This window comes from Schistocerca gregaria, chromosome 3, assembly GCF_023897955.1.
Source record: "Schistocerca gregaria isolate iqSchGreg1 chromosome 3, iqSchGreg1.2, whole genome shotgun sequence".
In the NCBI taxonomy this organism is placed as follows: domain Eukaryota; kingdom Metazoa; phylum Arthropoda; class Insecta; order Orthoptera; family Acrididae; genus Schistocerca; species Schistocerca gregaria.
Window position 1 is genome coordinate 85,229,270 of NC_064922.1, and position 27,583 is coordinate 85,256,852.

Below are 27,583 nucleotides of genomic sequence, written 5' to 3' on the forward strand. Positions count from 1 at the left end.
AATATTGTACTGTGTTTCTGTAAAGTACTTGACATATTTCTGAGACAACATTCAGATTTTATTTCATTAATGTAAAGACACTTTGATGCATCGATATGTTTATGTTGCAATGATATTATTCTTATGTGTATTCTTTCTCTTTGTCACTATGATCTTTGACGTACGTGTAACTCTTAATTTTTGGGCGCGTAAGCGATTATTAGCAGTTAGAGTCGGACCTTGAAAAAGTCAAGACTTGGACGTCATGTTGGAAAGACGCATAAGTTAGTCAGCTTATAAAATGTGAACTTTAACAGTGAGGAAGACGTTTTCAAGTATGTTTTGTATTGTGAAGTGATGTTTTGTATGATACGTCATGTTGTTGTTGTTCTGGTCTTCACTCCTGAGACTGGTTTGATGCAGCTCTCCATGCTACTCTCTCCTGTGTAAGCTTCTTCATCTCCCAGAACCCACTGCAACCCACATCCTTCTGAATCTGCTTAGTGTAGTCATCTCTTGGTCTCCCTCTACGATTTTTACCCTCTACGCTACCCTCCAATACTAAATTGGTGATCCCTTGATGCCTCAGAAAATGTCTACCAACCGATCCCTTCTTCTTGTCAAGTTGTGCCACAAACTTCTCTTCTCCCCAATCCTATTCAATACTTCCTCATTAGTTATGTGATCTACCCATCTAATCTTCAGCATTCTTCTGTAGCACCACATTTCGAAAGCTTCTATTCTCTTCTAGTCTAAACTATTTATCGTCCACGTTTCACTTCCATACATGGCTACACTCCATACAAATACTTTCAAAAACGACTTCCAGACACTTAAATCAACACTCCATGTTAACAAATTTCTCTACTTCAGAAACGCTATCCTTGCCATTGCCAGTCTACATCTTATATCCTCTCTACTTCGACCATCATCAGTTATTTTGCTCCCCAAATAGCAAAACTCCTTTACTACTTTAAGTGTCTCATTTCCTAATCTTATTCCCTCAGCATCACCCGACTTAATTCGACTACATTCCATTATCCTCGTTTTGGCTTTCTTGATGTTCATCTTATATCCTCCTTTCAAGACACTATCCATTCCGTTCAACTGCTCTTCCAAGTCCTTTGCTGTCTCTGACAGAATTACGATGTCATCGGCGAACCTCAAAGTATTTATTTCTTCTCCATGGATTTTAATACCTACTCCAAATTTTTCTTTTGTTTCCTTTACTGCTTGCTCAATACACAGATTGAATAACGTCGGGGAGAGACTACAACCCTGTCTCACTCTCTTCCCAACCACTGCTTCTCTTTCAGGTCCCTCGACTCTTTTAACTGCCATCTGGTTTCTGTACAAATTGTAAATAGCCTTTCGCTCCCTATATTTTACCCCTGCCACCTTCAGAATTTGAAAGAGAGTATTCCAGTTAACATTGTTAAAAGCTTTCTCTAAGTCTACAAATGCTAGAAACGTAGGTTTGCCCTTCGTTAATCTAGCTTGTAAGATAAGTCGTAGGGTCAGTATTGCCTCACGTGTTCCAACATTTCTACGGAATCCAAACTGATCTTCCCCGAGGTGGCTTCTACTAGTTTTTCCATTCGTCTGTAAAGAATTCGCGTTAGTATTTTGCAGCTGTGACTTATCAAACTGATAGTTCGGTAATTTTCACATCTGGCAAGTGCTCTGTCAAACTCTTCACGCAGTATCGTATCTCCCATTTCATCTTCATCTACATCCTCTTCCATTTCCATAATATTGTCCTCAAGTACATCGCCCTTGAATAGACCCTCTATATACTCCTTCCACCTTTCTGCTTTCCCTTCTTTGCTTAGAACTGGGTTTCCATCTGAGCTCTTGATATTCATACAAGTCTCCAAAGGTCTCTTTAATTTTCCTGTAGGCAGTATCTATCTTACCTCTAGTGAGATAATCCTCTACATCCTTACATTTGTCCTCTAGCCATCCTTGCTTAGCCATTTTGCACTTCCTGTCGATCTCATTTTTGAGACGTCTGTATTCCTTGTTGCCTGCTTCATTTACTGCATTTTTATATTTTCTCCTTTCATCAATTAAATTCAATATTTCTTCTGTTGCCCAAGGATTTCTACTGTCCCCCGTCTTTTTATCTAATTGATCCTCTGCTGCTTTCACTACTTCATCCCTCAAAGCTACCCATTCTTCTTCTACTGTATTTCTTTCCCCCATTCCTGTCAATTGTTCCCTTATGCTCTCCCTGAAACTCTGTACAAATTCTGGTTCTTTTAGCTTATCCATGTCCCATCTCCTTAAATTCCCACTTTTTACGTGATGTTGCAATAAAATCAACCAAAAGGAAATGTAACTTAAATTCGGAGTGCTGATTATTTTTTTTACATCACTATTGTGCTAACTTTGAAAGGTTCAATCTTCAAGAATGGTTTGTGAAGCGCATCTACAAAACTTTTGAATATAGCAGAATAAAACGTAGGCCTTTTTGCATCCGAGCCTGGAATCATCACTACCTAGATTTTACAATGAGACCAGCGTTGGAAACAAGAAAAGGTGAGTGCCTAGTTTATTCATTACTACATGAAATGACTTTATTAACTGTCCTCTAATGACACCTGCCACGTAATAACTTTGTTGTTGCCCAAAAATGCAGTATTTAGCAGCGTGAGCAACACCACAATCATTATTAAATTTTGACTTTTGTCAAGAGAAGTCAGTTTCCCGACGGACGACATAACGCCTTCAAGCGACTTCGCGGCGCCAGCGGCAGCAGTTATTTGTGTAGCGCATGGAATGAGTGCCCTTTCTCGCGATTCGGTGTTCTGCTGAAGGTATTTCAAAAATATTTTTGATTATAAGGTCAACGCATAAGCGCTTCCTCTTCTCTCATGCTCTAACAACGAGCCTAGTGCTATGATTTGCCGCTAATATCACGATGTAGATTTTTCTCCGGGACATAAAGCAGAACAGCAGTGCATTCGAGAGGAAATTTTCCTCCCCTCTGATGGTTCAACAGATAACCACTGGGCACGATTGAACGATGGTATTTTTGGCGCAATTTTTTGCTTCATAGAACGGTAGTAAACCAAAAACGAAGAGTCCTTTGAGACATTCATGGCACGATGCGTAGGCTGGGGGGAGACGAACAGTTCTTCCAGGAATGCAGGATTCCATTCTAGGTCTCGCTCTGGAGTCTTCTTTTAACCGAGATTGGCATCGTGTGCATTTCAGGAACGTCACGATAATGTTAGATATTGTTTGATGCCACATTCATTGTTCTTATTTTTGTTATTTCAGTTCTTTGGTGATTAGGAATTGGATTCTTATTACAGTGGGTCTTGTGTTACGAAGGCTTGCTCGTTGTTGCCAAGTTCCACATCTCTGAATAGCGGCTCTCCTTATTCCATGGGTAAAGAATGGCTTGTTTCTGTCACGTCATCTAAAACTGATTCGGTTGTGATCTTTAGAAGTCGCATCACTTCTACACCTTCTACAGCATACTTCGCAGTTCGCTGCGGGCGAGTCGTGTCTGTACCATGTGTAACTCAGAGAGTTTAATGGTTCACGTGACTGTTGTTTGTTCTGAACGTTAATGTTCGCTCCGCGCAGTTTTTCTCCACGTGCATAGATTACTGTGAAATATAAATGTGCAGTAACTGATTTCCTTTTACTATTATTTCGGTAGCTAGTTGACCTGTTTGATTATGTATTAACAAGTGCCATCGGCATACTTACTCAGGTGACTCAGAAATAATGTTAGAAACTGTAGGGATGGGTGCTTTACACCAAACGAGGAAAGTTATTAAGGGAAGTTGATATTCAGTGGGTTTCCATATGCACTACTACTTCTCTCGTCTGTACACCGTTTGACTGAGTGTATCCTACAAGCCGTTACGCTACCAGGGTGACTCATTCACATTCGTCATTCGTCTGTCTTCAAAGTGTCCATTGTGTACGTGTACCACAGGTAGTACTACACTGAAAGTGCTCATTTAATAAGCAGCCGCACATGATTTTTAAGTACTGTAGCGGGAATAATAACGGACACGAGGCTGCACGGCTGTATCAGACAACATGTCCAGTCTGATGACAGCCGCGTCATCCACCCTTAGGTAGTGCCTGAAGTCGCGTTGCCGACACAGGATCCGTAACACCACACAGTATAGATCGAGGAGGACCACGTCTTGCTCGTATGCCTTATCAGAAACAGTACGTTCTACGGGGTGTTGAAGAGCCAGATAGCCCTGAGACGTGGTACAACCCCAAGCTCAGCATGGAGGTGCTTTACGAGTAACTCGTGTATCCGAATCGTCTTCAACTTGTGCAGCGCCTTACACCTGCCGATCACCCATAACGGGAGAACTTTTGTCGACGGTTTGTTGCAGAAACTGCTAACACGGTTTTGTTCACAGATGAGACAATATTCAAAAGGGCTGAAATAACAGCCTTCCAGAAGCAACACGTAAGGGCCTATCCCGATCTTCATGCCATAGTACGGGCTAGACATCAGCGTCAATTTAAGACAAATATTTTGTTTGGAGCTGTAGGTGACAGGTAGGACAATACGCCCGTCCAGAACCTCATACAGGTGCTGTTTGCAGGGACTTCATTCCGAACACCCTCCAAGACCTATAGGAAGATCTGCCCGTGCAAGTAAGAAGAAGGATTTCATCGTCGTATCATCGAAGCATACAAAACCATTATAAACTGACGGTGAATATTTTAAAGGGCGCGACAGTACATTATTCGACGAGTGCACCAAGAGAAGGGCGTTTAAAGAATTTGTTATGACTTTATGTATTGATGAGATCCAATCACCTAAACTGTAAACTTTAATAACACAGAAACAGAACATTTTTGGATATGTTTATATGAGCATCGTTGTTTTAGTGTGATGAGCCTGTTACCAAAGTCTGTAGAAAATATATTTGAAAAACCCTGTATATGAGACATGTCACTTACAACAAATTCATTGTATAAACTCGTGTTTATCTCGCGGACCCACACACTGGATACGTTTTATTTTGCTGACCCTAGGAAGATACTCGCAAATAATTTAATATGGAGGAGGAGGAGATTAGTGTTTAACGTCCCGTCGACAACGAGGTCATTAGAGACAGAGCGCAAGCTCGGGTGAGGGAAGGATGGGGAAGGAAATCGGCCGTGCCCTTTCAAAGGAACCATCCCAGCATTTGCCTGAAGCGATTTAGGGAAATCACGGAAAACCTAAATCAGGATGGCCGGAGACGGAATTTAATATGATCTGCCCATCAACAGCTCAGTTTGAATTAGCTTGCTCTAGGAATTCTTATTGACTATAGGCAGATACGTTTGACCGAATTTCCCTCCCTATCACTTTTCGTATAAGAGCTCTCTCCTTTCCTCGACATGCCGACATGCCAATACACAGCGCAAACGCTTCTCCCCCCCCCCCCCCCCCCTCTGCCCCATAAAAATAAGTCACGTCGACCTACAACTATCGACACAGTTACATCCAACTAGACCACTTCGATAACACTCACACTCTACGATGCTACACCGATCGAAGTGGCGCAGTGGTTAGCACACTGGACTCGCATTCGGGAGGACGACGGTTCAATCCAGGGTCCGGCCATCCTCCATCCTGATTTAGGTTTCCCGTGATTTCCCTAAATCGCTCCAAGCAAATGCCGGGATGGTTCCTTTGAAAGGGCACGGCCGACAGCCTTCCCTAAGCCGATGAGTCCGATGACCTCGCTGTCTGGTCTCCTTCCCCAAGCAACCCAACCCAAACCCAACCCCTCGACTGCGCTACAAAACGTTCGAAATTCCCTCTCCTATCATTTCACACTGCAAGGCCATTAAATGTCAATGTGCAGTGATTCTTTTAAAATCTTGAAATTTCTGCCCATGATTTTTATTTTATTTCATTTTTTATTTCGAAAACGGAACACGATCAGTTTACTTTTTAAAACCAAGAATAAAAACCATTTGTTTGGTGATTTTAAAAATAAATGTACATTTTTCACTTTTTAATTATCTTTTTACGAATTTACGGACGTATTTCAAACGCATTTGATTTGGTTGAAGAGTGGGATGTTTGTACCACCGACAAACACCCCACCCCTCCCACCCCCGCCGGACACCTTTCCCGCCTCCATCTTCCTCTCGTCCACCCCCCCCCCCCCCCATCAGCGAAAGGCAAAGAAGCGGAACAACTATTCAGCAAAAAATGAAACTGACGTGTTTACTCAACATGAATTGTGTTCAGTATTGCTGTGAATTAGAGAAGTGTGCCACGATTGCGGACTTCGAATGACGAATTTCATAATGTAGTATCTTAAGAATCACCGAAGACTAGCTACTGTTACACGATACAGTTTTGTCAGAGTAATCACAACGCGGTAGCTCAGCGGCGGCTGATTGACCGGTTACGGTCCAATGAAGAGTATTTTGTGGTAGCGACTGTACCCGCTATCTGTTTTGAAAATTTTATAATCAATAAGGACAATTGTATTTATAACTATCTAACAGTTGGTTTAACACGAAATGTGTCAAAACAGTGAAAACAATACTGACCACAGTAGATACGAAAACGGAAGATGACTTTGCGAGATTGAAATTTACATATTTTTTGTCGGTCACGTGTGTAATTTTTGTGCACACCAAATATAAAATTACATCTCATAAGCAGTATACCTCATGTGTTAGACTATTCTCGAGCGTCACAGACAACGTGGTGAGATCAGCTCGATGTCTGCGAAACTATTTAACGAGATTTATGGTGCAGGTACAGGGCGCGCTGAACGCAGCACACTTGATGAGCCGAAACATCATGACCACTGCTCGACAGGTAGTTTGTTTGTCTCTGGAACGAAATACATCACTGATTCTGTGTATTAGGGAACCGAAAGTTTGTTGGCAGGTTCATAGGGATATATGGCATTACATGTTTACGCACATGTCGTGCAATTCGCATAAATAACGGACCGCCGATTTTACTACACACCGACGGCGCCCGATAGCGACCCAGATGGGTTCCAGAGGATCTGCAGTCGCCGAGACATCAGCGCGGTTCTGGCTCCGAATCGCGGAATACTGTTCGAAGATGACATCGCCGTCGGGGAAGATGACAAGGATGAAGGGATGCAGGTGGTCCGCAGCTGACGGCGTGTCTCCGATTACTACGACAGGTCGCATGCTAAAGCAGGAGACTGTCTCTCACAGCATAATGCTGCACGTCTCGAGTCGCCGTCCACCTGGATGGCGGCGTTCGTGGAGACAACCAGCGACCTAGCGTAGCAAAAATGTGGTTGAGTCGAAGAGCCGACACGTTTCCATTGATCGACGGTCGAATCCCGCAGGTTCCGTGTCCACTGCAATCGTAGTTGACGATGTTGAGTCAACATATGAACTACAGGAGTCGTCTCCCGTGGAGCCCCATGCACAACAACGTCCATGACCAGTGTGCTCCGAAATACTTGTACGTGCACCAACATTGTGCTCCTTCGGCAGAGATGCTGCAGATTAACATCTATCGTACTTTACGTTCTGTGGATAGTCGTGAACGTCCAACCATTTGGCGGCTAGCGGTGGTTTCACTGTCCTCCTACCTCTTTTTGTATGTAATCACGATAGTAGCACGTGAACATTCGACCTGTTCCGCCGCTTCCGAGATCCTCGTTCAGTAGCTCTGCGTAATAATAATCTGCCCACTGACAAAGACGCGTATCTCCCCATGACTTCGCTAGGGTGATCCCCCGTCCGTTTCTGCTCCGCTTACGCGCTTCTGTTCCCGCACAATGTGCTTGCAGAGCCACCAGGCGGCAACCAACGTCACGGTGGGCAGTGGTCATAATGTTTTGGCTTATCAGTGTAAATACAAGTTAAGTGCTATTTGCTTGCGGCACAATGTTACAATTAATGTCTATAATGTCTAGGAAAGCATGCAACAATTCACAGTATACAAACAAACAGAAACAAATGACGTGTCAGGCATGTCACATACAGCCACAGTAATCACCAGAGATTTATGGAAAGAAATATCCACAAAATACTGGGTGATCAGAAAGTCAGTATAAATTTGAAAACTGAATGAATCACAGAATAATGTAGATAGAGTGGTACAAATTGACACACATGCTTGGAATGACATGGGGTTTTAATAGAACCACAAAAATACAAACATTCAAAAAATGTCCGACAGATGGCGCTTCATCTGATCAGAATAGCAATAATTAGCATAACAAAGTAGGACAAGGCAAAGATGATGTTCTTTACAGGAAATGCTCAATATGTCCACCATCATTCCTCAACAATACTTGTAGTCGAGGAATAATGTTGTGAACAGCACTGTGAAGCACGTCCGGAGTTATGGTGAGGCACTGGCGTCGGATGTTGTCTTTCAGCATCCCTAGAGATGTCGGTCGATCACGATACACTTGCGACTTCAGGTAACCCCAAAGCCAATAATCGCACGGACTGAGGTCTGTGGACCTGGGAGGCCAAGCACGACGAAAGTGGCGGTTGAGCACACGATCACCACCAAACGGCGCGCGCAAGAGATCTTTCTAGCAATATGGGATGGTTCTAATAAAACCCTATGTCATTCCAAGCATGTGTGTCAATTTTTACCTCTCTATCTACATTATTCCGTGATTTATTATGTTTTCAAATTTATACTGACATTTTGATCACCCGGTATGTTGAGGATTTGGTAAATGGAAGTATTTTCCGAACTTACACTTACTAAAAGCAAGTTATTTTGCTATGACTAACATGGTTCCTTATATTACCAAACCGTCTCCAGTTGGATTTTTTTTTTTTTTAGTGTATCATACAAGTACAAGTTTTGCTTTAGATGACTGAGTGAACTGCTGCAACCATGTGGTGGTTAAGGCTAACTCTGACTGCAGACAGTGCTCCTGATACCGACAACATGTTACCGTACACTGATGCAGTAGGCATTCAGTGAGAAGCGGAGAAGAGGTGTAGCTTTTGGTCGTGATGTAGCTTAGAGTGGTCGTTCGCAAGTGTACCGCACGGTGGCGGGGAGTGTGGGACCAGTCCGCTGGCTGGACGTGAGCGAGCCCGACACGCCGCGGAGCGGAGCAGAGCGGAGCGCGTGGCGGAGGGTACTGACGTCGAAGGCGCCCTTGATGAGGGGCCCGGCCTGCCCCACGTAGAGCGTGGAGGCCGAGTCGAAGACGAGCTCTTGCGGCTGCCGGCGCGCGGGGGCGGTCTCGTGCTCGCGGCAGTTGAGGAAGAGCGTCACGTTGTCGGCGGTGACGCGCAGCGCCAGCCGCCCCCACCGCCCCCACAGCGCCGGCACCACGAAGCTCGCCGCCGTCTGGGACACGAAGTGCAGCGACGCGTCCGTGTACACCAGCGACACGTTCGACTGCGCCGCGCCCGCGCCCGAGATCTGCAGAACAGAAACGGCGCGCACTTGAGATGGGACGTAGGGGTCGAAACACGTCTGGGTCTGCGTTGTGCACAAGGCGCTGCAGTAAAAAGCAAAATACCGAGCCAAGTTAGCGATGTTAACCATTAACCTTACCAAGTAAATTCATTTATGGAGACAGTCGTTTCCTTTGCATGTATTAAAAAGTTGCATTTTACCTAGTTACACAAAGTTTTTGTCTTAATAGAATCACAGTTATTTTGGCAATATTGAAAACTAATGCGGAAGTATCATGTTGCTCCCGTACCGTGGCAAGATGGTTCTGATATAAGGCGTGATGACAATGGGCCTCCTGATAAAAGTTAAATACCTGTCTTAACCTTGCAATGTATGGGAGAATACATTAGTTAACTGGATAAATAATTGAATTATTGAACAGTATTTAATGTGAGGATTACGGTGTTGAAAATTAATTTTGCTCCTGATCACTGTTATTGATAAGCAAAAAGAGACACAAGTTTTCCTCCTGAAGAGATTGTGCTGCCTTCATCGGATCAGGTGTAGCACCACTAAGACTACTACTTCTCCTCGAGGGTCAACGCAGGACGCTGCATTGCACTAAAGTCTCTTTGGAAGTTTTTCTCTGTTGTTTTTGACCCACCATATGTGATTCTTTACCAACACACTTCATTTTTGTAGGTGATATTGTTAAAATACAAGCACTCTGCTCTTTGTGACTTTTATGTTGTTTCGTACATTCCTGGGGTCTAAAGCGAAAAACACGTCAGTGACGTTCTGGCTTAATGTGAATATGATTTGTTGAAGGTATGATCTTTTTTAAGTTCGTCAGGAGATTAATTTGGGGCTCCTGTGCTTTGGCGTCTAGGTGCTGTGGCGTAAACGGGGACATTCCCACTGTCGCAAGAACACGACCTGTAGTTTCCACCGCATCAATGTAAGGCGATCGTAAGTTTCGATCCCACGATCTTTGTACCGAGTAATTGCGTCACCGACTATAGCTGCCTTTATATAACCAGCTCTCAATCGATGACGAGGTCGTCAGTTTGCGACAGTCAGTGTGCTATCTTATACGTTTTCGTCTTTTGGAGAACGATTAACGAGAATACCGCATGGCTGTGAATGGAATATTATTTGTTTTCTCGTCTATGATAAAGAATGCAAAATATCTTACCAGGTATTCCTGAAGAGCTGACATTGAATGTCTCGAGAATTGGAACACGTGAAACAATGTGCACGACGCCTGTACAAGGCACGCTGAACTGGCGGCAGCTGCTACGCTGTGCCAGTTCTCAGCGCCTTGCCGAGCTCAGTGTTGGCAGGATGCGTGTGACAATTATTAACTTACAGTAAGTGCTCATCAACCTGCCTCGGTCTCCCACAAACGGATAACCGTCTCTGAACAAAATATACTGCAAGCGCTAGGCATTGCAGCCGGGAACTCGGCAAAGTCGAGTACCCTGCGTTGTCAGGTTCTGCCGCCCGGTGCTCGCGGCTGAACACAGGTGCCGCCGCAGCGAGAATGGGATGTAATTGCGTACGATTAAGTAGTAGAATCTCTGAAAATTAGCACACACTTTTATTACTTAATGAGCGCGAAAATTTTAATTTAATGTGTGCTTTAAGGCGACCGGGAGGTGACGGTATCATAACGACGCTCCAGAGGTTAACACACGTTGTTTGGGAGGCAGACTTCAGTTCTGGCACTGTAAGTTTTCCGATCTGAGCAAAGACCTAGGCAGGTGGCTGATGAGAAGTAGCGCCTCCCTGGCCGGCCAACCGCTCGTCTCTGAACCAGACACTTGGTATGAGGGCTTCGAAGCGCAGTCATCGTTGGTCCCGTTCTTGCAGAATCTTTTTCCGGCAACGGCGATGTCGGAGATTTAATGTTTTATCGGATTCCTGATATTCACGGTACACTCGCGAAATGGTCGTACGGGAAAATCCCCACTTCATCAAAACCTCGGAGATGCTGTGTCCCATCGCTTGTGCGCCGATTATAACTCTACGTTAAAACCCACTTAAATCTTGATAACCTGCCATTGTAGCAGCAGTAATCGATCTAAGAACTGATGTAAAAGATGTAAAACTATTTTGACGATTTGCCTTGAAAGCGCATGTCTAGGCTTGAATACAAACTGTAATTTTAAATTCTGTCTTCTACGCTTTCTAGCAGTAAAAAATCGATATATGCAACAACAAGCAGACGTTTTCGGTTTTAAATGAAGCAGCTGGAGCTTCCACAGAATTTAAGAAATTGTTTCCCTGGCTATTTTCGTAAATTTTCCTACCACTTCAAAATTTGATGACCTCACACGAAACGTAATGTTTAACATAATGTTTAATAAATCAAAAAACCCGAAAATATATTTTATTTCCCTGTTTCTCCTGAGCTTTAGGACCTTAAACATGAAAAGACTGTTTCTCCTACATCCTTGATTGAAATTCGTGTCACAGAGTGCTGTTAATTTAATCGTAATGCACTTCCCTCGAAATTCTGCTATCTGTACTGCTTAATCTGTCGAACACTGAATCCATTAAAGCAATTTGCTAAGGCAGTTAACTCAAATTGAAATTTCCGAATAGCTGTATATGTAAAACTGAACAAAATCATTCTGTAGCTCCTCGAAATAAAATTACTGGAACTCAATAATCTGGTAGGGATGATAAGGAATACTAAACATTTTCGAGCCAAACTAATTAGTATAACTCCTGTGTGACAATAGTTGCAAATATGACAGACATTTCACAGCCAGCTTCGTATTAACCTCGCGGCAATGGTCCAGAATTAAGAAACAAATGATACTGGTACATGATACATAACTGCTTTTAAAAACAATTGCCAAAAGTGCAATGGAAACAAATAACACGCTAAATTTTTTTATTTACTTACCCTTGAATGATGCGTAGACACAAATTGCTGTCTGGAAATAGCTGCAATCCAGCGATTTCTCAACTTCACACATTTGGGAAATCGAAACATGTGCACTTTCATGCCTTTTTGGGATTTATAATTGCCCTGGCAAAAGGGAACGCAGCACTTGTATCCGATACTTAGAAGAAATGTAGACGAATACTGTATGAAATATATATCACTTTCACGTGTCACACACTTTCAACACAACATACACGCCAACAGGACTGCCGACTAAAGATAAGATAAATAACAGTTTGTGACGCCAGGTGCGAATGTTGTCGCTGTGCGTAGGCCTTGTGTCTAGAAGGCTTTGCTGGAGCACGACAATCAAGTCTGCTGACGGTGAAGGTACCCTTCCTCGAAGCCGTTGCGTAACTGTGGCGGAAAGGGTATTCGAAGGAGTAGGACGTCGTGCAGAACGTTCTTGTCAAAGCAGAGGAGCAGCTCTTCCGTCGTGAGCTTCGCCATTCACAAGGATCGCGTCGGCACATTCTGCAAACGTGTACTCGACCATATTGTTCCAGCACTCACAGGCACGTGAGCGAAGTTACAGACTCGTCAGGGAGTTTGCATACACGTCAAATGACATCAACCGATGTGCCGTAACCACCCGCCACCGTGACTGCCGCATACCTACGCAGGAGGCATGTTTTCAAACAGCTGCAGCACGGAAACGGTACGTTTACGGACACGAGTTCTTGTTCGAAGTATTATATACTCACACCCCTCTACAAATCCTGGAAGTTTTAAAGAGAATTTTCCAACACTGTGTGCAAGACTTCACGGAAGACTGAAAAAAAAGTGTTGCATAGGAACAGTATAGATTTAGAAGAGAAAGGAGTGCAAGAGATGCAACTGGGCTGTTGAGAATTATAGATTGAAAGAAGAGGAGAATTTTTTACTGCTTTCATTAAGTTGGAGACATTCTAAGGATGAATGGAGGGAATCTAAGAACCTATACCCACGACAGAAAATACGAGTACAGATTGGAAATGAGGTGACAGAGGAAATGAAAACTGGAAGTGGAAGGAGGTGAGACTACTGTATCTCTCCATCACTGTTTAACATTTATTTGGAGCATATTATTCAGATATGTTTGAAACGAGAAAGAAGAGTGTATGTTAGTGGTAGGAGGACAGAATTATTCGATTTGCGGTGCTATGGTGCTATTGGCAGACAGCGAAAGACCTATGACTGAAATGTTAAGAGAATTAAGTAAGACTTGTGAGGAATTTGGAGTGAAAATAATAGGAAAAAAGTAAGTGCAAGGAAACTAAGAACTTGTACATATAGTGCGTGTTAGTGCTTCCAGATATTTGCGTAGCACTATTACGCAGACATGAGATGCTGAAGGAGGAGAAAACGCACGTAGCATTGGCCAAGGTCATTTAATAATAGGAGGAGGCTCCTATGTGTCTGCACGGACAGGGACTGCCAAATATTTTATGCGGATCAAGGCATTATGAGCACTGAGACGTGGACACGAAGAGAAAAGGAACACAACAGAACAGATTTCAGATGTGGATTTGGAGGAGCTTGGAAGGGATAAAATGGATAGACCAACTGAGGAATGAGGACGTATTAAGAGTGGGGGAAGAAGGAGAAATTTCAAAGGTAATCAGGAAGAGGAAACGTAATTGCGTTTGGCGTTGATGAGAAGAGATTGTTTACTGATCAATGCTGTGGCGGGAACCGTGAATGGTAGAAGAAGAGCACCGGGAAGATACTAGATGGTATAAGTATAGAAAACAATTAGAAGAAAAACGGTAGCAAATGACAGGACTGTGTGGAGAGCTACATGTTAAGACCTACCATGCGGCAGAACACTAATGACGATGAATATACATACGGAAGTGAGAGCCTAAGGCAAGCTTGCGAATGGTGTTAGCGACTTGTTGGATTAATCGTGGCGTAAACGTGACGTATAATGTTTTACTTAAGTCAGTGTATCCACCGAAAGCGTGTCCTTTTAAAGAACAGCGTTTTGTGAATCAGTTTTCACTTTGGGAGTTAGTGTTACAGTCATAAATATTCTCTCGGACGAAGAAACAATGCGATATCAGTTGCATGAATCGCGCGAGTTTTTACGTGAAGAAGAAGTTTAAATAAAAGTGTCCGCGAAACCGCAACCGACGAGCGATCTCGGCGCTGCGAGCTCGTGTTGTTTCAGGTAGTCCAGGCGGCCGACGTCTCGCAGTTGTTGAAAAATGTCGAGTGGGTCTTCGCACCACTCGTCTATTAACTGAAAACAAACTGAGTTTCAGTAAGACTTGAGCAAGACGGGTTCGCCACAAAGAACAGTGATATCGCATTTGCAGGAAACTCAAAAATCGTTTCATCAGCGAATGTGATGCAATTTTGTACAGTATCTTAACCAGTGATGAAACTTCGATACATAATTTGGAACCGTGCATCAGAACGTGGAATGATAACACTCTGAATCGCCTGTCAGTAAAAAATTCAAAACGCAGCCATCAACCCGTAAGGTCACGTTAACCGCCTTTTGTGGTGCCTGTGGTCCCATATTCGGTGACTTTCGGAGGGGAAATGCACTATCAACAGTCTGTATTATTCACTGTACTGAGAACGAAGACAAGCCTTCGATGAAGAGAATGCATCCGAGATGGCGTGCTTCTTATTAAAACACAACACTATCACGGCACAATGGACTCTGGAAACTATTGCCAAAGTGGAATAGGAGCTGGTATCTCATGGTCATTATGGACCTGACCTTGCTCTAACGGAGTTTTATCTGTCAATCCGTCGGCACACGGACCGTACATCCGAACGTTGAGCGTTGAGCGTGCCGAGTTTCTGACGTCATAGCGTGGAATGGCACGCTCGGGAGTCTTTCCGAACGTGCTGAGCAATATCTAGCATCCAAAATGAGATTTTCATTCTGCAGCGGAGTGTGCGCTGATATGAAACTTCCTGGCAGAATAAAACTGTGTGCCGGACCGAGACTCGAACTCGAGACCTTTGCCTTTCGCAGGCAAGTGCTCTACCAACTGAGCTACCCAAGCACGACTCGTGCCCCTTCCTCACAGCTGTACTTCTGCCAGTATTTTGTCTCCTACCCTCCAAACTTTACAGGAGCTCTCCTGCAAACCTTGCAGAACTAGCACTCCTGAAAGAAAGGATACTGGCAGAAGTAAAGCTGTGAGGACGGGGTGTGAGTCGTGCTTGGGTAGCTCAGTTGGTAGAGCACTAGCCCGCGAAAGGCAAAGGTCCCGAGTTCGAGTCTCTGTCCGGCACACAGTTTTAATTTGCCAGGAAGTTTAATAGCTAGCATGTCAGATATTCTGAACGTGCGTCTGAGCGTTGACCAATGAGAGGGCACAACGCTACCTACGTCACAAGTACGCCGTCTCCCTTCAGTACAAAGTTGTGAGGCGCCATATTGGCATTTATTTCAAGCCTATATGTATATATGCCGTTTCTGAGCATCAGAAAATTGAGAATCGCTGGAAAACCCGTTGTGAACTGTGTGATTCGTTCCAATAAAATAATGAGAAACATCTTATTTGTGGCAAAAGAATTATTGTAACTTGCATATTATGAGAGTAGGCTATATGAAGGCAAGCGACACAAAGAAGATCCACCAAAAACTTATTGTTCTTGGTACAATTCGTTATGATTAACTTTCACTCAGTAACATATCTACGATTAAGGTTTCCATCAAAGGGTAAGATAATATGATTACATGTAAGATGTGTGATGTTCGTTAGGCGTAATGAGTACCGTCACTGTCCTGGATTGAGTCATCAGTTGGGGCGGTGGTTCGGGTCCTGACACTCCCAAATTATTTTTCCTAACATGCGCAATTTTATTAGTTTAATATAAAAATATACTATAATATTTGATGTTATGTAAATATAAGTTCACCTTTTTTTGAGTGGTGACTTTGTTCGATTGGCTTAATCTACAGGACAGCTTGCGCACCTTGTATAAAGATATTTTGCTCCTTTTTCTTTTACTTTCGTAATACACATGTTGCAAAGATTCTGCTACTGGGTAGGAACAGTGATCAAGTAAGACTGACCTTGGGGTTTTACTAAAATGTGAGAATGATGAAACAATGTTTATCTTATGCGGAGAGGTATTCCAAATTTGTAATGCACTGTCTGTAATGGAACTTTTATAAGCCTGTGTCCTTATTGATTGGAGATGGTACTTTCCTTTTCGTGGACGTTGGGGAAATGTGCGTTTTAATAGAGCTAGCGTGGGAATTTTACTTGCGCCCGTTGAGTAAACAGTGTTATTTACGAACGAGAAGCATCCGTCAACTGCCGCTGGAGTGCGTTGTGATCGCGTATACCACGTTGGGGCCCACGTTTCGTGTGCACAAGTCGCATCGTTCCTGAGCGTTCGGCAGCACGTTCAACTTGGCACGCTCAACGTTAACGTTCGACAGCACGGTCCGTGTGCCGACGGCTTTAGGCTCTGTGAGAGAAGCTTTGCGTTGCACCAAGTTTAATGGCAAGGAAAAGTCAGTCGGTTAACGGATCAACGAATGGAACTCTACACTGAGAAGATAAGAAGATGGTACGATTGCCAAGAAGGCGATGGAGATTGAGGGTGGAAAAACTGACAAAAAAGTTTAATGAATTGGTACACCACGTTCGCTGTACGACTTTTTTTTGTTTAATTATTGGATGACCCTCATAAGGAGGTAGTAGGAGGGACTGTAGAGTATATTCAGGATTGAGAGCTGGTCTCCGGCGTGAGGCGCACTCGTAGCCACGACACGGCGCCCTCCCACTCTGCTCGCGCTGCGCCGTCCGTCAGGCTCGCCGACTCCCACGTCTCGTTCGTCACACTGCTATGGCGATGAATGAGCGCGTTCTACCAAAGTTAACACGCGGGATGTACATTACACTGCACAGACTCGTAATAAGCTGGGTTGGTTCCATTTTGAGTAATTGCAAGCTGCTGGCTCCTAAATTTTACTACCAATTTGCGCCATTTAATGCCACATAAAGGAGGTTCCCAAGGCAATGATTCGGATGTTCCTGAAGTTCCCCTTGTTAATTTTTGAAACTAACTAGGGTGAGAATTTATTACGACACCTATTATACACAGTAAAGTCACATTAATGTGACTACCACCTGTGTTTGATGTAGACGTGCGATAACCACTGCGAGGCGGCAGGTGCAGCACTACCAGTGGAAAGGACGTACAGTGTGTCGGGGGGGACGCGGAAAGCAGTGCAGTCAGTGTCGTGATGCGCAAACAGATCGATTTACTGTGAAAAGAGGAAAAGAAAAACTGGTACACGCAACACGACGTGGCATGGACTCGACTGCTGCCTGAAGTTGTGCTGGAGGCAACTGACACCGTGAATCCTCCAGGGCTGTCCATAAAGATGTCTTCTGAACAGCACGTTGCAACACGTACCAGAAATGATAAATAATGTTCAGGTGTGGGGGGTTCGGTGATCTGCAGAAGTGCTTTAAACTCACGAGAGTGCTCCTGGAGCCACTCTGTAGCAATTGTGGACGTGTGGAGTGTCCTACTGGAATTGGCCAAGCCTGTCGGAATGCACAATGGACATGAATGGAAGCACGTGATCAGACAGAACGCTTACGTTCGTGTCACCTGTCAGAGTCTTATCTAGACGTATCAGGGGTCCCGTACCACTCCAACTGCACACGCCCCACACCAATACAGATCCTCCACCAGCTTTAACAGCGGCTGACATGCAGCATCCGTGAATTCATGTTGTTGTCTCCATACGTGTAGGAGTCAATCCGTTCGATACAGTTTGAAACGAGACTCGTCCATCCAGGCAACATGTTTTCAGTCATCGACAGTCCAATGTCGGTGTTTACTGACACAGGCAAGGCGTAAAGCCAGTGTCGTGCATTCGTATAGAGTACACGAGTGACGCTTCGGCTCCGAAAGCCCATATCGATGATGTTTCGCGGAGTGGTTCGCACGCTGACACTTGTTGATGGCCCAGCATTCCTATCTGCAGCAATTTGCTGAAGGGTTGCACTTCTGTCACGTACAACGATTCTCTTCAGTCGTCTTTGGTCCCGATGTTGCAGGATCTTTTTCGGTCCGCAGCGATGTCTGAGATTTGATGTTTCACCAGAGTCCTGAAATTCACAGTACACTCGTGAAAAGGTCGTGCGGGAAAATCGCCACTTCATGGCTAACTCGGAGACGCTGTGTCCAACCGCTCGAGCAATGACTGGAACACCACGTCCAGATTCAGTTAAATCTTGCGCGCCTACATAGACACTTGTCTTCTGATACAGGCGAGTGCCGTATTCTGCCTGTTCACATATATCTGTATTTGAATACACATAACTATACCAGTTGCTGTGGCGCTTCAGCGTATCTTGCGTCCCAAAGGGCATGACACTAGTTTTCCGACTAAGGGTGCAACAATTTCTGAGAGGACTAAGTTTGTAAACTGTTAGTTACAGTATACTTTTGTGGCAAAATGGCACTATCCGAAACGGGTGGCGAGTGAACCGCCGCCCGTAGGAGACAGGTGTGAACGACGGCTGCGCAAATGTACGCGAGTGAACAGACTTGCAACTGTTGAGAAACTGACCGCCCAACGTGAACCGAGGGGCTTACCAGCAGCGCCTCCTCGGCGAACGTTGCTGTGTATAGCCCTCGGCAGCAGGCGGCCGGTTCGTGCCCCGGTGCTGACTGCTGTCCATCGGACACGAAAGCTGCAGCTTGCAGCCAGTATCGCAACTGGTCGTCTACTCGTTGGCCTTTCCAAATCAGTCGCGTTTTATGCCCCATGGGGCAGATAACTGTTGGTGCCTACAGCGTGAACAAGGAGGCAGCCTCATGGCATTCCCTGCATCCAGTCGAGAAGGCAAAATGGGGCACCACACGCACGAATCAATCTTTGGGGACTATATCGTTACCTGCATGGAGTTTATTTTTCCTAAGCACCATGGCATCTACCAGCAGGACAATGCGACATACCACACAGTTCAGAGAGTACGTGCTTGATTTTAAGAGCAGGGCCGTCAGTTCCCCGATTCAAACCCAATACGAAATATGCGACTCTCTCGATCGGGCTGCACGCGGCATGCTCACTCAGCCGAGAAACGTCAGCCATCTGACCACGGCCCGGCTCCACACCCCTGTCGATGCCTCCCAGAACTTCGCTGACTCACTCTCCCTGCACGGCTCGCAACGGCCGGCTCTGTTGAGAACGGCTATTAAGGCTGCGGACAGGCGAAGTGAAGCAGTTGCCAATCCGAGATCGTTGTGAACATCACGGTCCCCTAGTGGGCGTGTTGCTGTTGGTGGTGGTATGCCGTAGCCTTCCTCCAGCCTTTTAACTGACTTCCTGAGCCGTAAACAGGGGGAACAACCAACCAACGTGCGTTGCGAGCCGCGGTATATCTCGGCAAATTTCACATTGACTTACATGAAGGTCCCAATCTGAAACTTGGTTATGAATTACTTCGGTAAATATGATATATATTATGCGAATTTCTCGATGAAATTAGAGAAAACCTGTTTCTAAACTAGTTACAACAATTTATTTTACGTTTAAGCTGCCGATTTTCCAGAGATGAAAGGAGTGCTAAGTGACAAACAGAAATCGGTAACCATGGACCGAGTCCGAGAACATTGGACTTTTATTCTGGCACTTTACTACTGAGCAATGCAACCAACGAAAATAAAACATTCAGTTACAGTGGTTGGAGATATCTCTACATGTTGCGCAAAAAAAGATAGGAAAAGCGGAGGCGTCTACGTAAAATAAATTGTTACACCGGGTTTGGAAACAGGTTTTCCCTGATTTCATCGAAAAATTCCCATACTACATCTTATTTACTCAAAATGGTTCAAATGGCTCTGAGCACTACGGGACTTAAAATCTGAGGTCATCAGTCCCCTAGACTTAGAACTATTTTAACCTAACTAACCTAAGAATATACATCCATGCCCGAGGCAGGATTCGAACCTGCGACCGTAGCAGTCGCGCGGTTCCAGATTATAGCTCCTAGAACCGCTCGGCCACCCCGGCCGGCCTTATTTACCCAAGCAATTCTTAACCAAGTTGTAGATTGGGACCTTTATGTAAGTAATCATCACAATAGTACCTTCTTTGCTTATTTCTTGCCCTCTGGCTTCGAGAGAATTACTTCGTAAGCTTGAATTGTTAAGACAAAGAGATAGTTAGCCGTGATCGACAGAACGAATCTTCCGTTAATTTTAATTACAGATAATTTTTTAATTTCAGATAATGGATTAACGCGACAGTTGTAGTCCTGTGCGAAAGAATGTGATACGAAACGTTCCTCGTATGTCACGTCTTAAAGAATATTCAGTAACAGGTAACAGTTCGTAAAATGTGGGCTATTTTCTGAAACTTGGTTGTTCGTACATAGGAGGGGAAGAAAATGCAAAGATGAAAATATTATTATAACAAGAAAAGGTATTTACTACATGCGTGCTTGTGCAAGCGGTTTCCACTAAAAGCAAGTCATTATCAGACTTGCGCCTGAGCCGTGTGGCGATGTCGATACCTCGTACCCGGCTGCCTCCAGCGCCATCTGTGGGTATGTGGGGAGCTAGCGCTCTCTGGCGGGGGGACGGTCGAGGTGGCATTTGGATGGTTGCCTCGGGTGACGGCGGGAGGAGGGAGTAAGGCAGGAGACGGAGCCTACTTGGTTTGGGTTAGCGGGGCCAGCTTTCCCGGTGTGCCCGTCTTTCAGCAGCGGGCCCCGTGTGCTGCGCTACCCTACACTGGTGTATTCCGGCCGGGCTGTTTGATGGCTAGTTTGACCACACATTTGCCCGACTTGCTTGCCGTGCTTGGTCGAAGAAGCGCTTGGGGTTTGCCGCTACCTGTCTCAATGGTATACGCTCTCTGACCTTTCTGTGACACTCGTTCCGACCGGTTGCACTTGTTGTTTGTGCAGCACCTGTTTAGTGATGGTTGACTGCTTGGTGCCCAACCTCCGCCGTCCATTTTGCAGTCCTGTTTTTGTAATGTCTACACTACTGGCCATTAAAAGCACTACACCACGAAGTTGACGTGCTACAGACCCGAAATGTAACCGACAGGAAGAAGAGGCTGTGATATGCAAACGATTAGCTTTTCAGAGCATTCACACAAGGTTGACGCCGGTGGCGACACCTACAACGTGTTGACATGAGGAAAGTCTCCAACCGATTTATCATACACAAACAGCAGTTGACCAGAGTTGCCTGGTGACACGTTGTTGTGATGCCTCGTGTAAGAAGGAGAAATGCGTACCATCACGTTTCCGACTTTGATTAAGGTCGGATTGTAGCCTATCACGATTGCGGTTTATTATATCGCGACATTGCTGCTCGCGTTGATCGAGATCCAGTGACTGTTAGCAGACTATGGAATCGGTGGGATCAGGAGGGTAATACGGAACGCCGTCCTGGATCCCAACGGCCTCGTATTACTAGCGCTCGAGATGACAGGCATCTTATCCGCATGGCTGTAACGGATTGTGCAGCCACGTCCCCATCCCTGACTCAACAGATATGGACGTTTGCAAGACAACAACCATCTGCACGAACAGTTCGACGACGTTTGCAGCAGCATTGACTAACATCTCGGAGACCATGGCTGCGGTTACTCATGACGCTGCATCACAGACAGGAGCGCCTGCGATGGTGCACTCAACGAAGTACCTGTGTGCACGAATGGCAAAACGTCATTTTTTCGGATGAATCCAGGTTCTGTTTACAGCATCATTATGGTCTCATCCGTGTTTGCCGACATCGTGGTGAACGCACATTGGAAGCGTGTATTCGTCATCGCCACACTGGCGTATCATACGATGTGATGGTATGGGGTGCCATTGGTTACACGTCTCGCTATTGTTCGCATTAATGGCACTTTGAACAGTGGACGTTACGTTTCAGATGTGTTACGACCCATGGCTCAACCCTTCATTCGATCCCCACGAAACCCTACATTTCAGCAGGATAATGCACGACCACATGTTGCAGGTCCTGTACGGGCCTTTCTGGATACAGAAAATGTTCGACTGCTCCCCTGGCCAGCACATTCTCCAGATCTCTCACCAACTGAAAACGTGTAGTCAATGGTGGCCAAGCAACTGGCTCGTCATATTACGCCAGTCACTACTCTTGATGAACAGTGGTATCGTTTTGAAGCTGTATGGGCAGCTGTACCTGTACACGTCATCCAAGCTCTGTTTGACTCAATGCCCTGGCGTGTGAAGGCCGTTATTACGGCCCGATGTGGTTGTTCTGGGTACTGATCTCTCAGGATCTATGCACCCAAATTTTGTGAAAATGTAATCACATGTCAGTTCTAGTATAATATATTTATGCAATAAATCAATCATCTGCATTTCTTCTTGGTGTAGCAATTTTAATGGCCAGCAGTGTATTTCTTAACTTTCGTCATGTGTACTCAACCCTCTCCGTCGTAGGCAAACTACTGAATCTATCAAGACTCTCAAACTAAAAAAAGGCAAATACCGCAGGGAGATCATTTTAGGTTAAGAGTTATTGGTGTTTAACTTCTTTTAAAGGGTCTTGCGAGCTTTCGTATGTGTTGTTTTCAACTGTTCAGCTTTAATTTATCAAGAAGTGTGCTTCTCTTGCTGGTAGTGAACGCGTGTTGTATGGAAGCATTAGTTTTAGTTAGTAGATCCCAGAGTAATCCTTCGGACATACGGAAGTGCTTGTTACTTGTTGGCGTGGCTAACTTAAATTTTGCAGCTTTCTATTTATTCAATGTTGAGGTAACCGGTAGCCTCTGCGTTGCAAACGGGAAAGATACTTTGCACTGTTTAACACGATTGATTAATATGATTTTTTTAAATTAATGTTTGTATTTTCAACTGTTAAATTTCTCGTGCGTGCTTCTGCTCTACCCTTGAGTCTTTTGAGATGGGCGAATGAACCGATGTTTCACCCCTGCTTTATTTAAGAGAGGTTTTATGACTGTTACAGTTGAGACAGTGCTAACTTCGCGCCTTGTCGCCGCGGTTCGGATGCCCGAGGTCTACGTCGCAGTGTAATGTGCCATCTGTGGGTTGCACCCTGATCCCGTAAATTATTGACTGTTTTCTAAGGAACCTCTGTGAGTAAATTGTTTTGCCTGAAATATTTGAAGCGTGAAGCGTGAAGAGTGTATATATTGCACTGTTTTAATAACAAAAGATTAATGCCTGAAGCTAATAAATTGCGTCTGTAACCCATTTAGAATATAACACGACATTTTGGTTTCTCAATGTAGGCGAGCTTTTCCTGATGTCTCACTGCTTTAAAAGAGTAAAAATTGGTGAACTGTATTGTGGTAATAAATTCTCTCTAGATATTAGATACACTGAAACGGGAAAGAAACTGGTGTAGGGATGGGTATTCAAAAACAGAGATACGTAAACAGGCCGAATTCGGCGCCGCGGTTGGCAACGCCTATATAAGACAACAGGCGTCTGTGCAGTTGTTGAGTAAGTTACTGCTGCTACATTGGCAGCTTGTCAAGATTTAAGTGAGTCTGAACGTGGTGTTGTAGTCGTAGTCGGTGCATGAGAGATAAGACACACCATCTGCGAGGTAGCGATGAAGTGGGGATCTTCCCGTACGACTATTTCACGACTATACTGTCCATATCAGGAATGCGCTAAATCATCAAATCACCGACATCACGGCGGCCGGAAAAGGTCCTTAATGAATGGGACCAACGACGACTGAAGAGAATCGTTCAGCGTGACAGAAGGGCAACCGTTCCGCGAATTGGTGCAGATTTCAACGATGGGCCATCAGCAAGTGTCAGCGTGCGAACCATTCCACGAAACATCATGGCTACGGCCTTTCGGAGCCGAAGGCTCACTCGTGTACTGTTCATAACTGCGCGAAACAAAGCTTTACGTCTCGCCTGGGCCCGTCGTCACCGATATTGGACTGTTGATGATTGGAAACATGTTTCCTGGTCGGTGAGTCTCTTTTTCAAATTGTATGGAGCGGGTGGACGTGAACGGGTACGGAGACAACGCCATGAATCTATGTACCCTGCATGTTAGCACGGGCCTGTTCATGCTGGTAGAGGCTCTGGAATTGTGTGGGGCTGTGCAGTTGGAATGGTATGGGACCCCTGATACGTCCATATAAGACTGACAGGCGACACGTAAGCAAGCGTTCTGTCTGATCACCTGCTTCCATTCATGTTCATTGTGCATTCCGACGGACTTCGGCAATTCCAGCAGGACAATGCAATACCCCACACATCCAATATTGCTACAGAGTGGCTCCAGGAACACTCTCGTGAGTTTAAAACACTTCTGCCGGTCAACAACCCCCCCAGACGTCAACATTATTTACCATATCTCGTATGTGTTGCAACGTGCTGTTCAGAAGAGACCTCCATTCGCTCGATGGGCCTTTATAAACAGCCATTGAGGATTCATGCTGTCAGTTGCCTCCATTAGTCGAGTCCATGACACGTCGTGTTGCGGCACTTCTGCAAGCTCGCGGGGGCCCTACAGAATATCAGGCGGATGTACTTCTTCGCTCTTCAGTGTAAAGGAAACAACCTCTAGGACCTTTCGATGCTGTCCTCTCATTAAGTGGGGTATAACGACGAACGGGCCGACTTGGAGCAGGAGAGGCACTACAGGACATTTTATTTTCTACTGTGTATACTTTTACAAATAAATTCAGGATTCACACTGATAGCAGTGGCAGTGCAAAAACATAACAAAATAATTTTTTTTAGATATGAAATTTCAATTTTTTTCACTTATTGTTGGTTGCGTTTGTTGCTATAGGTACACTTTTCTTCACAAGTAAGAGAGATTCTTTGATGAATTTTGCACAGCGTACAAACAATACTTACAGGTGTATGAAACTCTAGAATTTTCCAAATCTATTAAAAACTGTGGTAAAAATTTAGATAATTAACTAAAAAATTTGATTTTTTCTAAACAAAGTTTAAAACGTAACAGCTCATTCATTTTTTTCTTAAATTAAATAGATTCTAGAGTTTCAGACAACTGTAAGTATAGTTTGTATGCTGTTGAAAATTCTCTCTTACTTATGAAGAAAAGTTTACGTATAGCAACAAATGCAGCCAATAGTAAGTGAAAAAATGATGAAATTTCACATGTAAAAAAAATTATTTTCTTATGTTTTTGAACTTCCGCTGCTACGAGTGTGAATCTTGAATCCTTCCTGGTCATGCTGACAAAGTTTTATGAATTTACTTGTAAAAGTATAGCGAGTGTAAATTAAAATGTCCTGTGGTGCCTCTCGTGCTCCAATTCGGCCCGTTTGGTGTCCTACCCCCTTTAAGTAACGTCTCTGCCACGAAGAGCGTGCTCGGGTCAACTCGTCCGTGAGCGTCTGTACTCGAGCCACGAGCCTCTCCCCACCGCACCGCCACTGCCGGCCAGACCAGCTGCCTCGACCCAGAGGACAGCTCGCGAGCCGTGTGCGCCTGCTGGCCGCCTCTGCTCTGTGATACGACAGTGTAACCGGCGAAGTCCAAGCGGCACCCACTAGGGGAAACGTTGGGTGCCGGTGTTCGAGTGACTGTCAGTGTTAATTCCACTGACTCCACTGCACAATCCGCGTTGGTATCCAGAGGATAAGATAAAGGGATATTAGTGCACAGACAGACATACACACATATAGTAAGTGATTTTCTGTCGCGTAAAAAGTAAAAAGAAATACGATGGAAAGCTCCCACTAGTTATACTCGCACTAGTAGCCATCGTAAGGAAGCAGCACGGTGCTGAAACGGAAGCCCGCTGGACTGGACTCACCTGGACACCCAGCTGGACGACCGTGTCCAGCGGGTTGACGACGGCGAAGAGAAATCCGCCGTCGCGCGTGTTGGGCCGCACCGTCGCCACGATCGAGAACTCGGGGTACAGCTTCTCCGGCATGAAGAGCCGGTAGGGCGACTTGATCTCGGAGCCGGGCCGCAGGCCGAACGCAGGGAAGCCGTCCAGCCCGTTGTCGAAGAACTGCGTCTTCTGGTCCTGGAACGGGATCTTGATGGCCTGCAGGATGTCGTGCTCCTGGAACGAGTCTGCGGACAGACAGAGAGAGACGGGTCGTCAGGGCCGCTGGAGGAGCACGTGACGACATGCTGCAGGCGGGGCAAAGGAGAGAGGGGAGAAGTCGCGGAGTCCCACAGGGCTCTACTTTGCGACCACTTCATTCCTTAAAAGTATGCGAATGACAATCCACTTAACACACATCGAGGACAATTAGTACTTTTTTCACACAACTCAAAAGTTATGTAATGTAGCTAGAGAAAAAGAAATAAAGGAACTGTATGCAATGCTTGTCAAAGAAAGAAAGATAAAAGAGCCATCAGAACATATTCATTCGCACGTATATTAACAAATATTTGAGCTGGAAAAACTTATTACTGAGATAGTCAAACAACTAACTTCAGTTACGTATGGGATAGGTGTAATTCCTGGTCTTACCAACAAAGGGAATGAGACAATTGGCACTGAAAACGGATATTTCACTTTTTTAAAAAAAATTCTTTATTCAATTCATTGTTTTATACATATTAACCCACGACCGAACTACATTAGTGGGTCCTAATAATGATACAGAGAATTGCAGCTTTCTATTCTACACTACAGGTAATTTTACTATTGTTAATACTATAACTTGACCGCTATGAGTTTCTAAGCTACTTATTCTACAAGGACTTAATGCTACCTGCAGCGTTACAGGTGTGCCAGTGCTACTGTAAACCTAGGCCCACCGAGCTAACCCCAGGGGGCATGCCCCTGGCACTGGGCTGGCCCTCAACTTGGTTTCGCTGCAGTCTATTCTACAGTACCATCCTATCTTCTGCATCTAATCTAAATTACCTAAGTCATAATTAGTGTGTGTTCCACTCCGGTGTTTTTTGTACCCCCCTCCCTCCTAGTCCAGGGCAAGGCGGATTACAGCCGTGAGGCGACTGGCCATGTCCTTACCCGGCGGTACAGGAGGGGTGCACGAGGTCTTAATCGGTGATGAGTTTATTGCTTTTAATGAGTGTCCCTTAGAAAGTTCTTAAGGACATTTTTTTGATATTTCATCTGAGAGTTTGTTTAAGATGTTGAACGTTTTGTCATGAATTAGTAGGTGGTAAGTGCCATTGTTTGGTAGTTGTCTTAGATCATGGGCTACGTCATCGGTGGCACTCATACACCACATGTTCTGGGATACCTTGCACAGCACCACAGTCACACACGGGTGTAGCCTGCTCCCCAAACCGACATAGATATGTTTTGTATGGTCCATGTCCATTAAGAAAGTGCAGCATTCCTCTCGTAGGCGTGAAA

At 44.9% G+C, this 27,583-nt stretch overlaps 1 protein-coding gene across 3 annotated transcripts in view; it reads right to left on the reverse strand.

Annotated features, from left to right (window-relative positions):
- The window catches only part of LOC126354686 (collagen alpha-1(XVIII) chain-like), a 2,024,079-nt gene that overhangs the window by 921,072 nt on the left and 1,075,424 nt on the right, over positions 1 to 27,583 (reverse strand). For all 3 annotated transcript variants that reach the window (XM_050004490.1, XM_050004491.1, XM_050004489.1), the window contains exons 3-4: positions 26,051 to 26,319; positions 9,089 to 9,370 (exon numbers count right to left, since the gene is read on the reverse strand). In XM_050004490.1, coding sequence (XP_049860447.1) covers positions 9,089 to 9,370; positions 26,051 to 26,319 — 551 coding nt within the window. The remainder of the gene's footprint in view (positions 1 to 9,088; positions 9,371 to 26,050; positions 26,320 to 27,583) is intronic.